General features: G+C 42.3%; 1 protein-coding gene across 1 annotated transcript; it reads right to left on the reverse strand.

Moving 5' to 3' along the window:
• Nucleotides 1–3630: 3630 nt before the first annotated feature.
• On the reverse strand, nt 3631–17372 carry urm1 (ubiquitin related modifier 1). Its single transcript, XM_064942088.1, has 5 exons — nt 17321–17372; nt 12418–12488; nt 6059–6140; nt 4968–5016; nt 3631–4534 (listed from the first exon to the last, which is right to left on the reverse strand). The coding sequence occupies exons 1-5, from the start codon at nt 17353–17355 to the stop codon at nt 4466–4468; spliced, it is 306 nt and encodes a 101-aa protein (XP_064798160.1). The 5' UTR covers nt 17356–17372; the 3' UTR covers nt 3631–4465.
• Between the last annotated feature and the right edge of the window lie 1258 nt (nt 17373–18630).

Here is an 18630-nt window from a genome sequence, read left to right on the forward strand (position 1 = left end):
TAAATGTATACATTTAGCAAATCATTTTGAAATGGAAGTATGTGCATTCTGTAGGACTAATAATACTAATATATGCATTTGTGTTGAATCGAATTAACGTCTGGATGTGTTTTTTCCGAGAAGGCCATTTTAGAGTGTTAGCGACTGATTGTCCAAACGCAATTCTTGAGCAAAATCAAACGAAACCCCAAGAATTGTGCATGGACATCTGTTGCTGAAAACTCAAATTCATCCTGGCTTTATCCAAACGAAAAATCCAGAACATTCAAGAAACAAAATATAACCATTTTATAAAAATGTCTCATTTGCAGGTAAGAATAATCCACCATTTTTCAGCAGATTAAAATGAGTTTGATTCGATATAAACATATGAGATTATGTTGGGCCAATAAAGGGAAGAAAACCAATATGACTGACTAATGTACTGTATGTTTCCTGGTGTATGTTTTGTGTAGGCCCGATGGATCCACCAATTGGTGTTACACTTAGTCGAAAATCTAATTAAATCGGTTTGTTTTAAATGGCAACTATAGATTGGGGTCATGGATATATCGAGTGCTTTGGCCATTTGTACAATGCAGTTACTTGACTAGCCACATAAGCCTTCCGAGAGATTCGTGTCATCTGTAAAATTAGCCTATTCAAAGGACAAAACTTATCAAAATAATGAACGGTGACTTTAGGGCTCTACATCATTAAATGGCTAAAACGATCAAGCCATCCTAAGGTCTTGCATGTAAAATGTTTGGATATTAGTTATTTCTTCACTATGCTACTGGGCAACCTGACCTCACGACGGTTTCGGTTTGCTGTAAATCAAGGAAACAGGCCTGTTTTATTTTATATATATAAAAAAAAATTATAGTAAAATTTTAACCGTTATCTTTGAGATAATAATCCTCATAATAAAGTCTAGTAAAATGTTGTCTTTGATCATGGCAATATCAAACATGATTTAGTATCAAAGTGTCAGTCTTGTTTATGTAGCTATTTGCATAATTTACAGAACTGTCGAACTAATATGTAAACATAAACGATCTCATTTTACAAGAGGGATGATCGTGTTTTTAATGGTACCGCTAATTCCAAAATAAATTCCGATATTTTAGGGCAGGCCTAGGATTTATAGGTATATAGCCTATTTTAATTATCGTAGAATATCTTATTTTCATTTGATTCGAAATATAACTATAGGCCTAAAACCTAGCAAATCTGACCTGTATACATAATAGTTGATTGCACAATTGTAAACCCATGGATTTGCAGTACACTTGGTGTTAAGAGAGTTTGGCTGGATAGAGAGCAGTAGAATGCCAGTATTAGGGACCGTTTGATGACGTTAGGGGCCAGAACACTTGGCCTGAATTTAGTTGCATGACACTTGAATCACGTAAAACAGTCCTTGGCGTAATTTGGCGGTCAGCTGTAGTTTCTAAATTAAAACGTTGGGTTAAAAATGTATATTTAAAGATGTTTTAGATCCGTTTAAATAAATTATTATTATCAACATCCTGAGAAGTGCTGAATGTGTATGAGAAAACTAGTAAATAAGCATGCATTCACAAGTTACACAATGCCTGTTTGATTGAGGTCAACATTTTTGAGGTCTTTCTGTCACACAGGCACGCACACACACAAGATTAAACACTGTTTTTGTACAACGATGTATAGCTTAACAAATATCCGACAGCCCCATCACCCAGCTTTACCTGCAGTTTGGCTGAAATACAAATTTAATGGTTGTGAATTTAAAAACAATTGAATATTTTTTTCTGAAATATTTGTTTTTTTGTTATGTAATATTTAGTACACTTGAGAAATACGTTGTGTTTTACACATTGGTAAAAAAAAAAAATGAACCATACCATTATTAATAATAAAAATCATGCAAATATAATAGTAATTTCATACAATACATAGCCTAATATTTATAGTTGTAACGTTCAAATAGTATTAGTAATACGCTTATATTTATAATAGACACTATTATATAATCTTAGCCAAAGACTTGAGTAATGTGGTAGAATTGGGGTCGTTTTCTAACCATAAGACATAGGAGAGGCCTACAACCTTGATTCTTAACTTTGCTGGTCAAACGTAACCCCCCATATATAAACGCAGGGTGCAGGGCATCATCTCACATCTCCCCATCCCCTGTATCCTCAGACCGAGGGTGCATTGATGTAAATTAAGGCCCCATCATTCACCTGTTATTATGGTTGGTTTGGGAGTGTTATTTTAGCTGTCAATTATTTTTAAATTTAGCCGACAAAACGCAGGGGACAGATTTTTTACATGTTTTTTGGGGGGGGAGGGGGCATCATGAAAACGTATAGGTCTAAATGCTAAAACAAAAAAACGTGCATAAATTCCTTATGAACACTGAAATAAAATTGATTTATATTTCTAAACATAACCCTATTCACCTTTCATAAATGCAGCGTTTTCCAAACTCGGTCCTCGGGACCCCAAGCAGTGCACGTTTTGGTTTTCACCCTGACACCACACACGGCTGAATCAAATGATCAAAGCTTGATGATTAGATAATTATTTGAATCAGCTGCGTAGTGCTGGGGCAAAAACCAAACGTTCACGCCGAGTTTGGGAAACGGTGCATAACTGGAAAGGTGTGAAAAGCTCGTTTATGGAGATAAAGCAATTTAAATATAAAAATCACCTCACATATAGACCAGGCTTATACAAGGAATCAAAAAAAATCCCGTTTCCTCTTACATTTAGAATAATCCATCCATAAAGGCCTTAACACAATCAACTGATTAAAAAAAAATGGTAATAAGAAGTAATTATTTAATTAGATCAACCAATGCAATCGTCAAATGTAGTTGGTTATTTTATTTAGGGCCCTAGTCTACTTCTCCCACTCGTTCATGGTTCCATAAAATTCCATTAAAAAGTTTGGGATTAAAACTCAATTCAAATGTGCTGCTATTCTACAAATCACTTGGATAAATACACGCAGTAAAACGTCGTGCTAAAACAAGCCGTTTCTTTGGCTGTCTTTGATAATTATCCAGTGTTTTGTGGAGCCCAACCGACTCATGGCCTCTCGACAGGTCACGCCGCGGGGTGCACCGTGTGTTCTTTTCTCAGCCCTTTCTCTCCTTTAAAAAAAAAGGCTTCCACTCGCGCCACACACACGCACACTCAAATTTGCAGCTCAACCTTCCAAGCACCGACTGACACACACCACATTTCTCCCTCTCGCAAAGCTAATTTGCATTGGCATTATAGCTACTATTATCAGATGGTTTCCCGTTGCAAATCCGAGTCCACAACCGCCGTGGTCTTTATTTCAGGTTGACCTTATGAATATTCTACGTGAAGGCTCTGAGGAGAAATAGTCCTTTAAATCCCCGCTGTAATCAGCCTATAACTCCAAATCCGATACCCCATTTACATCGATCAGTTTTAAATCACGATATAACACTTTCAAATGCTTATTATTGGCCTATATGGACCGTTATAATAAAACATAATAATAATATTGTCAAACAAATCATTCAAATGCGTGTAACTATAGGGGAATAGGTAAGGATAGAACAACATAAACAACGATGTAAACAGGTTGTGTATGCTTAGACATGTAGGGCGAGGCATAGTAAACTGTGACCTTATCATTCAACTTATTTTATTCTGTACTGCAGCAAACAGAAAGATGTCGTTGAAAGGGAAAGTTAGACTTGATAGGTAATACATGAGTAAAGTATGCAATCCTTTTATTCATCTGATCGAGTAAGCCAATTAAATACATTTGTTTATGGTTACATTGCAGCAAGCCAAATGCATATTTTTATGACAGATTAATTGTCTCAATACCCATTTTGTCTCAAAACATACATTGCAGGATTGAAGCAGCAATTTGTCGGTGAATTAAAAAAAAGTTTAAAAGCTGGTAAATTATTATGATTCTTGACCAATCACATGCAGAGTTCAAGGCAAAAAAGTATCAGCTCAAGTCCTACTGTCTCTTCTGAATCTATTTGAATGGAGACAGAACTGTAGCAGAATATTAATGACTGTGGCCCTGAAAAGACTCACGCATCACCATTGAGTCCCTCTCCGTAGACAAAATCTTCTCCTCACTCCACAAAAAAAAAAATCATTCTGGAGGACCAGCACCCATATATAACCCCCCCCCCCCCAAAAAAAAAAACAAGTCGGAGTGCTTATCTAGGATCAGGCCCACCCTTCCCTTATAATTGTAATAATTATGATCTAAAAAAACATACAAAAAAAAGATCCTAGAGATCAGGAATCAATACAGGCTGAAGTCTTGGGAAAACATAAATCATAGCATCCCAGCGTTCTTTCAGTGGTTGGTTGGTTGGACCGGAGAGGTCTAAGAGTCCAGCGAGTTTTGTTTTGTGGTGGAACAATAGGAGTAGGAGAAAGTGAGGGGAATTGTGTGTGGAATCTGCCTGTGGACCTCTACACCCAGTGTTTTCTAACCTCCGTGGAGAGTAGAGATGAATACTACGTTGTCCTTGTCCTGTAGCTCGTACTCCAACTCACCCTTCAAAGAGAGATTTCATTAATTGAATTTATATAAAAGGTGTGTGTGTGTGTGTGTGTGTGTGTGTGTGTGTGTGTGTGAGACACACATGCATGCTAGGGATATTTAATATATACATATGTTTAAATAAGGAAAGAGAGAGACACACACAAACAGTCAGACATTCACACGTATGCTATAACAGGTAAATAGAAAAGACATGGAGGAAATAGACAAAAGGGAGTGTGGATTTGCTCCTGTTAAAAAAACTATACAGAAATGGTATCAAAAGTGTGTTCATAAATATATATATATTTTTAAATGCATTTAGTCTCAAAAGACCGGTATAGTTTTTAGATGTACGCTGTAGCATATACCGTGCAAATGAACAACGTGCGCAAGCTTTTTGTGTTTAGTCTTTTACACCCAATACACACTCTGTTAGAACACCCACCATCAATTCCCAGTCGGCATCATTGATAAGTACCAAGATCCCAGGCCTCCTATTAAAATCAAGGGGAAAAGACATTGCATTGAACACCTCAGAATACCTCAGACACACAAGTAAGGCAATCTAGTCTGAAGATAATTCTACACAAGGAAGAAAAATTATATAAAAATCACATGCATGTGTTTTACACATCACAGGAGGACGCAGATCGGGTGTGTGAGATCATGTGTTGTAGACGGGGTGTTGGAGACTGCGGTAGCCCGCTTAAATCTGACTATGGTAGCTGAAGACGTAGCGACATGCGCCACAACTGCAGGTAGTTTATCTTTCCTCTCTTGCTGTACGGATGAAGTTGCCTCCATCCCCACCGCGGTCGGTGAGCTCTCAACGTCACAGAGTCAGAGGGCTACATGCAATGCTCTGATAGGCTGCTTTACCTTCAAAACGCACTTCCCCTTTCCATACTGCACAAAATACATAACCTCCCCTGACATGGCCAGTACACTTTAATAACATAGTTCCGTTATGACTCAGTTGGTAGGGTTGTGGGTTCGATTCCCACGGGGGACCAGTATGAAAATCTATGCACTCACTACTGGAAGTCGCTCTGGATAAAAGCGTCTGCTAAATCACTAGAATGTTTAAAAAAAATTAAAGCATTAAAACAGCCTCCACTAAAGTGGTGCAGCTGTTAAAAATGTCTGTTTTCAGGTTAAAAGAAAATAATCCCAGTTTGGAATACAATGTGACCTTACAATGATTAAGAGTAGACAGATCTATAGGTAGTAGCACAGATTTCCTCCCTCTCTCACATGTCCTCCCTTCATTAGCTAGTTACCCCTATAAATAGACCCCTATAAAAAAGAAACAATAAAAGTCTATAATGGGTGAGGAGTACAGGGCATCCACAAACCACAACTCCTGTCTGTCCGGTAGTATCCATCTCCTTTAATGATGGCTGTGCCTTTCGGACACATTTCGGGCAAATATAAACATGTCTGCATCGCTCCTTTTGTAACTGTTTCACCCCAAAAAGAATAAACAGTCGATCACTAAATAAAATGTATTGCGGTGTGCGTGTGTATAATACTCACACAGTATCTCCCTGGACAAAGAGCTCTGGCCGTTCCTTCAGCATGTTCCCTCTGATCCATACCAGCAGCTGCTTCATGTCCCCTACACACACACACACACACACACACACACACACACACACACACACACACACACACACAGAAGCAGAGACAGGGGTCAGAGTTCAAGGTGCATGGTCCAGCCCCCAAGTCCCAGCCGGTCGATGTGACGCGACAGAGGGACCAGGGATCACCAGAGATCACGGTGTGTGTGTATGTGATGCTGAGGGGGATGGCGAGACAGACGTCTCGAAGCCGGCCATCGCCCTCATTCACCTCTGGGACATTAGGTTTTATATTAGGGTCTCTTGGTAAACAAAGAGGTTAAAATATAAAAGGAGCTTTTAAATGGATAACATCCTGACATATACAATCCTCCACTTCCTAAGTGGAGGTGTGCATGGTATGCATGCAGTGCTGTCCTCGTAAACCCGAAAGGTCCGGTTTCCCAGATTCAGATAAAGCCTATTTCTGGATTAATAACGAAATAAATATTTTCTGTTGATTGAAATTGTTTTGTGCCTTTTGAAAGAGAGAAATAATAGCTTAATCTCTGTCCAGGAAACCGCTCCTAAACGGAGATTAGGAATTGATTGACAGAAAATGCAAAGCCCAAAATAAGGAATTCAAATGATTGTGTCTATATGCATTTGAAAATAAAACACAGTGATATTTAAACATTTTCCATGAGTCTGACCTCTGGAGCAATCGGCTGTTGTTTGGGAAAACGACCTCACATTAACAATGGCTTGAGCTACTTGAACTGTCAGGCTACAGAGAACAACATATACCCGACCGTCGGTTTACGAGATCAACACACAAACACACACACACTCTACAGGCAATTATAATATCCTCTCGCCGCCATTCGATACGATTCCATATACTGTAACCTAAGCGTTCATTACTGTCCGTCAACGTGCGTATGAATGCAATGTGTGGTTCCTTATAAGAAAAACGATGTGTTCTTATAAGATCATGGCCATCTGCAGATGTACAGAAGGACAAGGCCTCGCGATGGCATACGAGAGCAGGACCGGGACTGCAGTTTCCCCATATCACAGAAACACACACACCAGCCTCCCCATCCCTAACACAGCATCATCAGTCTCTCTCATCGGATCCAACCAGTTCGCTCAGTGCTGATATGGATGTGAGAGGGAGGGAGGGAAAGAGAGAAGGGGAGAAAGAAGCGAAAGGATGGATAAAATAGCAAAGTCTATGCTGCGGTCGGAAATAATATCCGAGGCAGGGCTTTTGATGAAATGTGACGAGGCTGTGCTCGATGCTCACTAAAGCGTAGAATCATTTCATTATTGCCATCCCCACTGATGTGCTATTTCAGATCCATAACCTCTGAACAGGGCAGGTCACAGAAAGGACGTGTAAAAGAAGCATAGGGGCCAGTCCACAGACAGCCAACCCCTTGACCATCAGACAGAGACAGAGAGAAAGCTCTTCACAGAGCTAACACCCCTCTTACTCTACACCAGTGACTCTGCGGACATCGATAAAGCGGAAACCATGCATGGGAGTCGTGGAACCCAGTCCGTCTAAGACATCGAGGCTCTCTGCTTGTTACAAAACAGTCCTAGTACCTGGGGGTACTGTGGGGTTCTGGAGAAGTGTTTGGTGGGGCTTTATATGGCACCTCTGAGGCGTGGGGGGGGCAGTATCAGGTTAATTGGATGGCTGTCAGACCTCTTCACAAGTGTAATGATTGGCCTACCTTCCTTCCTCCCCCCTGCCTAGAACCCCCGCTCTCTCTCTCCCTCCTCTTCCCCCGCTCCCACTTCCCTCTCGCCAGCACCTATAAAGAAGAGTGATGCAGAGCAAAGGCAATGAATATTGACTTGTACCTCAGCACAGTTCTAAAAAAAGAAGCCAATCACTCCACTCTCATAATTTCGCCTTTGTGGGAGCAAGATACTCTCTACTCTCTCGCAAAAACCGCTGAAGTCTATCGCAACCCCCGCCCTGACTGTCGATTTTCCTTCAGAGAGACAGAGGTCAGGGTGGCTAAGGGGGCAGAGATGAAGGTTCTCCTGGACTCTGGTCTGCTTTCGTTGTCTTGGGTAGTACTCATTAGGATTAAGCAACAGAAAACAAGAGTTTCTTATTGGACGAGTTCAGGTAGTCCCTCCCCGATTCAGCCAGTTTTCTGTCGTTTGGTGCCTAGTGAATACGACCCTGTGTTTCAGCCCACCCATAGGCTGTAGGGGTAGGAGAGCGCAGGTGGGGCGGGCCGAGGATGATGGAGGACAACAATGGAGAGGAGGAGGAAAATGAGGAATGTGCGTCACAGGCTCCATGCAGGTGCATTATGGGATAGCGCTGTCTGGGTTGGAGGGGAGAGGGCGTCTGAACGGCAGGCTCAAAGCATTCCCTCTCTTTTTCTTTCCTCTTAATTCCCCTTGTTCTCTCCGTGCGTTGCACTACTATTGATATGGTGGTGATCTGTGGGTGGGAGGAAGTAAATCATCCATCTTGCTGGAGATGTGTGATGGGACATTTTCTGGGATGTGTGTGGGATAGGGGGGGGGGGATCTTAGGCAGGGGGGAATTCAGAGCCAGGGTCATCAATCATTCACAGGGGTTAAAGAGAAATATTGAGGATTCAGAAAAGGATTATCTCTCTCTCTCTCACACACACACACACACACACACACACACACACACACACACACACACACACACAGAGGTCCAGCGGACAGCAGATCAGCAAGGTCATCCTAGGCTCGCATTCTCTGCTCTGGCCAACTTTTGTGTTAAGGTTGTCCTGGAAACTACACTGCCACGGAGACCAAATCTTTGTTTGTAGGAGGTCAGAACAACCCAAACGACTCCTATCAATCCCTCACAGTTCTACTATAGGGTCTAGCAGGGGAGTGGACATTCACACACTTCAACACGGTCACTCACACACAGTCATTGACAGACACACACATCAACAAACAAACCAACGAAGAAAAAATACAATACGTTCTGACGCACACCACACACCTACACTACCGCTCAAAAGTTTGGGGTCACTTAGAAATGTCCTTGTTCTCCATTAAAACATACATGAAATGAGTTGCAAAATGAATAGGAAATATAGTCAAGACGTTGACAAGGTTATAAATAATGATTTTTAATTTAAATAATAATTGTGTCCTTCAAACTTTGCTTTTGTCAAAGAATCCTCCATTTGTAGCAATTACAGCCTTGCAGACCTTTGGCATTCTAGTTGTCAATTTATTGGAGGTAATCTGAAGAGATTTCACCCCATGCTTCCTGAAGCACCTCCCATAAATTGGATTGGCTTGATAGGCACTTCTTACATACCATACGGTCAAGCTGCTCCCACTACAGCTCAATAGGGTTGAGATCCGGTGACTGTGCTGGCCACTCCATTATAGACAGAATACCAGCTGACTGCTTCTTCCCTAAATAGCTATTGCATAGTTTGGAGCTGTGCTTGGGCCATTGTCCTGTTGTAGGAGGAAATTGGCTCCAATTAAGCGCCGTCCACAGGGTATAGCATGGCGTTGCAAAATGGAGTGATAGCCTTCCTTCCTCAAGATTCCTTTTACCCTGTACAAATATCCCACTTTACCACCACCAAAGCACCCCCAGACCATCACATTAACTCCATTATGCTTGACAGATGGCGTCAAGCACTCCTCCCATCATCTTTTCTGCGTCTCACAAATGTTCTTCATGATCCGAACACCTCAAACTTAGATTTGTCTGTCCATAACACTTTTTTCCAATCTTCCTCTGTCCAGTGTCTGTGTTATTTTGCCCATCTTAATCTTTTCTTTTTATTGGCCAGTCTGAGATATGGCTTTTTCTTTGCAACTCTGCCTAGAAGGCCAGCATCCCGGAGTCGCTACTTCACTGTTGAAGTTGAGACTGGTGTTTTGCGGGTACTATTTAATGAAGCTCAGTTGAGGACTTGTGAGGCGTCTGTTTCTCAAACTAGGCACTAATGTACTTGTCCTCTTGCTCAGTTGTGCACCGGGGCCTCCCACTCCTCTTTCCTTTCTATTCTGTTTAGAGACAGTTTGCGCTGTTCTGTGAAGGGAGTACGAGATCTCCAGTTTCTTGGCAATTTCTCGCATGGAATAGCCTTCATTTCTCAGAAAAAGAACAGACTGATGAGTTTCAGAAGAACGTTTGTTGTTTCTGGCCATTTTGAGCGTGGAATCGAACCCACAAATGCTGATGCTCCAGATACTCAACTAGTCTAAAGAAGGCCAGTTTTATTGCTTCTTTAATCAGCAAAACAGTTTTTATAACTGAAAAGGGTTTTTTAATGATAAGTTAGCCTTTTAAAATAATAAACTTGGATTAGCTAACATAACGTGCCATTGGAACACAGGAGTGATGGTGGCTGATAATGGGACTCTGTACACCTATGTAGATATTCCCTTAAAAAATCTGCTGTTTCCAGCTACAATAGTCATTTACAACATTAACAATGTCTACACTGTATATTTGATCAATTTGATGTTATTTTAAATGGACAAAACAATTGTTTTTCTTTCAAAAACAAGGACATTTCTAAGTGACCACAAACATTTGAACGGTAGAAGATGTGCCTTTGGCCTCCACTATAAAAACATTTTCTACCGTCCCTCCTCCTACTTTGGTTCTGTTTACAAATAGAATGATTTCAATGTCACTGATTTATCTAGATCTAGACCCGAAATGACTCTGAGGTGCTGTACTATGAATGAAAGGAGTAAATCACAAGAGATGACTGAGGTGCTGTACTATGAATGAAAGGAGTAAATCACAAGAGATGACTGAGGTGCAGTACTATGAATGAAAGGAGTAAATCACAGGAGATGACTGAGGTGCTGTACTATGAATGAAAGGAGTAAATCACAAGAGATGACTGAGGTGCTGTACTATGAATGAAAGGATTAAATCACAGGAGATGGCTCTGAGGTGCTGTACTATAAATGAAAGGAGTAAATCACAGGAGATGACTGAGGTGCTGTACTATGAATGAAAGGATTAAATCACAGGAGATGGCTCTGAGGTGCTGTACTATGAACTAAAGGAGTAAAACCAGTTGAGTGTGTTGAGCTTGACATCAAGCATCCTCTGGGGAGGAGCTCGGCAGTTTTAGGAGACCTTTTCCTCCATTCTACCTACTTTCACTTCCCCATTTCCATCAGGAGAGCACAGGAACAGGTGGATAGAGAGAGGAAACAGGGCCACTCGTCCATCCCGCCAACCCCCCAAAATTATTTTACACAAAAAGAACTTGGGAGGCTTTGTCACAATTGTCCCCAAATACCCAAACACCCCTTCCTGGGCCCCCTTCCTTCTTCTTCTTCTCCTCCACAGCCACCCCTAACTCTCCTTTCCTCCCTGACTCTGCGTTGTGGATGGAAGACCCATCAACAGTATCACTGGCTGCATTTACAAGTGAATGAGGCCTAATAATGGAACAGTTAGGAGAAGAATGGGTCGAGGCCCGGGGTGGCTCACAGATGTTGGTGGTGCTGGAGAGGGAAGGAAGGAGGGGGCTCCAACACCATGGTTACTGAGGAAAGACTGGAATGAGAGAGGGGAGATGAGGGGGGTGAGTGGACTGTTTTATACCCGATTTTCAATGGAGAAGGGGGGGGGTTGGCCGAACTGAGGGGCCAAGGCAACCAGACAGGCAGGCAGGGCACTGGCTAGCATGGCCAGCTCAACAGCTGTCCAGGCACCATGTGATCAAGGGCTGAGAGAGGTCAGAGAGAGAGAGTGATGGAGGGAGGAAAGTGAAGGGAGGGCAGACGCAAGGACAACAGTGGTGGGAGAGAGATGGATGCAGGAGAAAGAGAGGGAGCAGAAAGATAGAGCAGCATGATTTAGTAGGATTTGTACTGGGGTTTTGTGTCTGCATATTAGCTCCCGCTGAGTAGGGGCCATAAGAGCGGCTAACACACAACCCCCTCCTCCCTTTTAGCCGGCGTTAGAGGAAAAAGGGAGGAGATATATTGAACTAATGAAGTCATCTATGCACGTGACAGTTGAGTTTTGTTTAGTCACATGGAAGAGAAAGGCTATTTTCTCAGGATCAATTAAGAGGGGGAGGGGAGGCAATCAGAGGAGGCAGAAATACCACACCTCCATCATCCTTCAGTCGCTGAATTTAAACTGAATTCAATTAGTGGTCTGTTTTAAAACAGAACTGTGCAGAATCAGTCTGTACTGCATAATCAGGGCCTATCCTTGGCTTCAAGTAATGTCTCTTTAAAAAATATATAGTAAATTAAAGTAAATATTCATTGACAATTGATCAACAAAAATGTTGCTAAACAATTTGTACTCACAGGGCTCTGATTGGTTGGGCAGGGTCACATGATGCTCCTTCACGCTGCCAAACAGTAGCTCCGCCCCTCCCCTAGGAAGTAAAGGGCATTTAATTACATATCTGTTCCATAGTTATCACATAGGTTGGTAGAGTAACTTTGCAGTGTCATATTGAATTGGTAAAATAATAAGTGCAGCCATGGTGGTATTAGATTTACATAATCTGGAATTAGAGGGCATGGTGGCGAGTTAATCCCCAAGGAAAGGAGAACAGGCTGTGGAGACGAGACACACTGAAGAATAGGAGAAGATATGGTAAAGAAAAAAGGGAAGAATAGAGATGGGGAGAGAGGTGAGACACTGAAGAATAGGGAGATGGGGCTCCCCTGCAGTGAACGAATGTGTGGCATCAGACGCCAGCAGAGATAATTCAATAAAGCACGAGTGGACGCTTATCATATCACAGCTGTGAGCCTCCCCTTCAGACCGTTACGACAGGTCCCACTGGCCTCCCTCAACAAGGACAGAGACAGACATCCGAGAGGCGACTGAAAGCCACCACCCAAGTATAGGGACAATAAGGAGACCATCTATTTGCAAGGGACTAGGCTATAAACAGTGCATTCGGAAAGTATTCAGATCCCTTGACTTTTCCCACATTTTGTTACGTTACAGCCTTATAAAAAATGTATAATAATCCTCAATCAATCTACACACAATACCCCATAATGACAAAGCAAAAACAGTTGTAACATTTTTTGCTAATAAAAAATACAAATGAACTATCACATTTACTTGAGTATTCAGACCCTTTACTCAGTACTTTGTTGAAGCAACTTTGGCAGCGATTACAACCTCCAGTCTTCTTGGGTATGTCGCTATAAGCTTGGCACACCAGTATTTGGGGAGCTTGGATGGTTGGATGGAGAGCATCGCTGCACAGCTATTTTCAGGTCTCTCCAGAGATGTTTGATCGGGTTCAAGTCTGGGCTCTGGCTGGGCCACTCAAGGACATTCAGATACTTGTCCCGAAGCGTTGTCTTGGCTTTGTGCTTAGGCTCGTTGCCCTGTTGGAACGTGAACCTTCACCCCTGTCTGAGGTCCTGAGTGCTCTGGAGCTGGGTTTCACAAGGATTTCCTGACTAGTCTCCCAGTCCTTATAGCTGAAAAACATCCCCTCAGCATGATGCTGCCAACACCATGCTTCACCGTAAGGATGGTGCCAGGTTTCCTCCAGACGAGACGGTTGGCATTCAAGCCAAATAATTCAATATTGGTTTCATCAGACCAGAGAATCTTGTTTCTCATGGTCTCAGTCTTTTAGATGCCTTTTGGCAAACTCCAAGCGGGCTGTCATGTGCTTTTTATTGAGGAGTGGCTTCCGTCTGGCCACTCTACCATAAAGGCCTAATTGGTGGAGTGCTGCAGAGATGGTTGTCCTTCTGAAAGGTTCTTCCATCTCCACAGAGGAACTATGAATCTCTGTCAGAGTGACCATCGGGTTCTTGGTAACCTCGCATCATATCTCAATTTTTTTTTTTTTTTTTTTTTACTTATTCACAATATACACTATATGACCAAAGGTATGTGGACACCTGCTCGTCGAACATCTCATTCCAAAATAATGGGCATTAATATGCAGTTGTTCCTCCCTTTGGTGCAATAACAGCCTCCACTCTTCTGGGAAAGCTTTCCACTAGATGTGGAACATTGATACGGGGACTTGTTTCCATTCAGCCACAAGAGCATTAGGGAGGGCAGGCACTGATGTTGGGCGATTAGACCTGGCCCGAAGTCTGCATTCTAATTAACCTGAAAGGTGTCAGATGGAGTTGAGGTCAGGGCTCTGTGCAGGCCAGTCAAGTTCTTACACACCGATCTCAACAAACCATTTCTGTACGGACCTAGCTTTGTGCACGGGAGCATTGTCATGCTGAAACAGGAAAGGGCTTTGTTGCCACAAAGTTGGCAGCACAGAACTGTCTAGAATGTCATTGTATGCTGTAGCATTAAGGTTTCCCTTCACTGGAACTAAGGGGTGTAGCCCGAACCATGAAAAACAGCCCCAGACCATTATTCCTCCTCCACCAAATTTTACAGTTGATACTATGCATTCGAGCAGGTAGCGTGAGATGGTGAAGCATCACTCCAGAGAACACGTTTCCACTGCTCCAGAGTCCAATGGCGGCGAGCTTGACACCACTCCAGCCAACCCTTGGCATTTCGCATGGTGATCTTAGGCTTGTGTGCGGCTGCTCGGCCAAGGAAACCCATTTCATGAAGCTCCCGGTGAACAGTTATTGTGCTGACGTTGGTAGTGAGTGTTGCAACCGAGAACAGAAGATGTTTACACGCTACGCGCTTTAGAACTTGGTGGTCCCGTTCTGTGAGCTTGTTTGGCCTACCACTTCGCAGCTGAGCAGTTATTGCTCCTAAACGTTTCCACTTCACAATAACAGCACTTACAGTTGACTGGGGCAGCTCTAGCAGGGCAGAAATTTGACGAACTGACTTGTTGGAAAGGTGGCATCCTATGACGGTGTCATGTTGAAAGTCACCGAGCCATTCAGTACAGGCCATTTTAATGTCAGCAACGGGTGTGGCTGAAGTAGCCAAATTCACCTATTTGATATATATATATATATATATAAAAAAGCTTAGTTGCACAATTAAAGCTAAATACACTGCATTTAAACAGTCAGCAATAATCTAATGAATTCAAAACTTGGAAAATTATACCTAAGCTAAATAAAACCATTCTAAAACAACTAATTATTTAATCAAAATAGTTGAACCTGTTTTTCCTTTTTTGCAATAATGACTGATCTGGCTTTCAAGTCTGTTCATGAAAATGCTTTTTGTTACAAATGTATCCAGAACCATGTAGATCGCCACCAATAATGACCTACTTCTTTTAGTGGGCATTATAGAAAATGAACACAGGTCTCATAAACAATATCTCAAGAACAAGCCCACGTGCTAGTGCATAGCCAGCTAATATTTAGATTTCAAGTTTAGCCAACTTTGATCTATTTCATAGCTGACAAGGGATAACAGTTGATCTGCTATGAACACACCCACCTGACCATCTCCAACTGTTTGAGCAGCATGCTAGCCTGTCCACTTTGTTTAGACGTTGAAATCAAGTGGAGAATGAGTTGCTAATTCCTTATGTGCATGCGTGTGTCTATGTTCATTGCACATTGATAAAACACAGACTCGATATCGAACACATAACAGTCGGTGGCTAAAATACTGACAATGGTACATGGTGCCACATTGCCTTGCGACAGAAACAACGTTTATTTGATATATCGCCCAGCTCTACCGTCAACCCATGTAGTAAGCAGATAGTGAACACATCCTAGTAAACAGACCAGCAGTGACTAGCCTGCCAGCATGAGACAAACATTAGTCGCCTCTCTCCCTGCATGAAAGAGAGAGGAGCGTTAATGACATTTCAAACGTCTTTCTCTTTTGAAACTTGTGTGTGTGTTTAATGTTAACGGTTAATATGCAAAATGCCAGAGCAAGTGAAATAAACAATGTAAACATATGAGCGCGCAAGAGATAGAAAGAGAGCAAGTCAAGTGCAAAGATAGGGTGAGCACAAGAGATAGAAAGGGCACCGATCAGAGAGCGACAGAAGCAAAGATAGACTGTGTGTGTGTTTGGCTGCTGCAGGTGCAGGCCGGGCCATTATAAAGAGAGCTCACATCGCCTGGAGAATGCAGAGTTGTCATTCAGATGCTCTGGTGCGGAGCTGGCCTAGAGCCCAGTATAACTATGTAAAGGGAGATCGAGCGAGAGAAGCACGCCTAGTAATGAATCACTTGCTCTCTGGGGTCAACGAGTTTCAAGCAAACACTGTGTTTGCTCATCTACTACAACATTTTAAAGCATTCATCCCGATCCTATATAGTCTATGACAGAGAACTGCATTTATCCTATATACGATTGAGCAAAGTTCCTGTATGCCTACTGGAACACTCACTCACTGGGGTCAACCAGTTCTCTCAGTCTCAAACACTACTTCTCTCATCTCCTACAACAGCTTAAAGCATTCATTCCTCTCACTATATGACAAGACAAATGCTATCATCTCATGGCAGCCCAGTCAGGACAGAATAAATGCGTTTAGGCTACAATCACAGACGTCCTGTATGCCTTTTCTTAGTGCAGTGTTTCACACACTGTGAAGCAGTACTACTTTACAGAATGCAACACTGTAATTAGACGTGACAATTGCTGCTGCATAACTGAGTCAGAGAAGTGATGCCCTCAGTTAAGTCGTGCACTAGCTTGTGACAGCAACCTTGAGGTACCTGTCCAGAAATGCTTCTTTCATTTTCCTTCGTATTACTGCACAGTTGCTAGTGTTAGATAACTTGTTTGTCTGCTCAGGGTGTAATTTCTCAAAAATACGAAATGATCGATATTTGAGACCTTAGTCACGGACAGACTAGCGCTGGTTCACGCGCTTGCGGCAATATGTGAGTGAGTACAGGAGCTAATCTCTTGCCATAAACCCTACACTATTTAATTTTTTTTTTTTAAAGATTTACATCCTGCACTCTAGCAACATCTTTACTTGGTGAGTTGTGAAAGTACATTAATTGTAAAAATAAAAAGCAGAGGCAACTATTTATTGTCGTCGCGAGATGAACCAGAACAAAGCTAGTAATTCGCGATCTATTCCTAAACGCAGCAACCTAGCTAGCTAGATATAGTCATGCATTGGTTTAGCGTTAACGTTAGTTTGCGACTGCACGAGTCATTCTCTCATGCACTGTAGCGCTAGCGACAGTTAAAAGCAACAATATATTTCCTGCCTTTTGAAAGTAATACGACGTCTTGTTAAATGTGTTTGAAAATGTTCAAAGGTTGCGCCAAAACTAACAAAAAAACGTATTTTATACCAACCCAAACTCCAGGTGTATCGCTATGGGCGCAGCCATATTGTTGTCGCCGGAAGTTTACACACCAGCGCTGGAAGTGACGCTGTCCAATGATCTTCTCCTCTTTGAAAAAATGCTTTCAATCCCAAATACTACACTTATAGTGTTACATTTATTCTTGCCTATCCCAGCATTGTCTGTGGAAAATTAAGATGTAAGTCCTATTTGTTTAGGGATATTTCTAATAGCCTACTAGTTGAATGGAGGTAACAATATCTGACTAACTGTCTCATAACTACACCACGTGCAACAAAATTAGAAAACTCATACGTTATGTTTTGAGAAATATGGGTGGTTGAAGTAGTAGTATGTGTGTGTGTGTGCGTGCCATGTCAAAGCCGCAACCCCCCTCCCCTGTCCTCTCTGTCATTGGTGACAGCCCTGTCCCGATATGGGTGGGGGAGATTGAATTGCAAATCTCCTGCCTTCTGTTAGCGTCCAAGGCTGCGGTGGCCCTTTCCAGTCGCCATTCATGTGGTAATGAGAAAATCCAGGAGAAGAGGCTGGGTGGATGAGTGAGGATGCTGGGGGGGGGGGGGGGGGGGGTTCAGAAAACGGGGGAAACGTAGACTGCAGACTGACTGATGTCCAGAGAAAAGGAGATCACAGACTGACTGATGTCCAGGGGAGTGAACAAGACATCCTCTAGGGCTAAACAAGCACGATCCTTTTAGGGACCTATAATTATATACAGGCATGATTTAAATTGGGTTTTGGTAGCCGGTGGACTCAATGCTTCCAATCCGAAAATTGTGAACACCTCATGTAACACTTGGTTTACAGGGCCAGACCAAACGAATTACATATTTGCAGACTAGTTTTAACAATATTATAGAGTGACACAGTCATTTTCTACTGGAGAGCAGTGGTTCAGGCCATGTGTGTCGCATGTGGCGTGCCTGTGACAGGAGGGGCGGCTACAAGGAGTCCCCATAGATTTAGATAGCTAAGTATTACCATATTAGTATTAACCCATCAGTGTGATGTCACTTCACATTTGCTAGGCTTGCTTGAGTTCTTCCTCAGCTGTTACCACCATCCCGTCATAACACACTGGCACTGATCCCAGACCAGAACATAACCTAGGCCCGTATTCATAAAGCTAATCTAGGATCAGTTTGGCCTTTTAGATTACAATGAATAAGATTACATGGATGTTGTAACCTGATCCAAGATCAGCACTCCTCCTCTGATACACTTTATGAATATGATTCCTGGTTTACCATAACATTGCAAACACACGCTCACGTATCTCAAGCCAACTTCACGTATCTC

Source organism: Oncorhynchus masou, chromosome 28, assembly GCF_036934945.1.
Source record: "Oncorhynchus masou masou isolate Uvic2021 chromosome 28, UVic_Omas_1.1, whole genome shotgun sequence".
Taxonomy (NCBI): domain Eukaryota; kingdom Metazoa; phylum Chordata; class Actinopteri; order Salmoniformes; family Salmonidae; genus Oncorhynchus; species Oncorhynchus masou.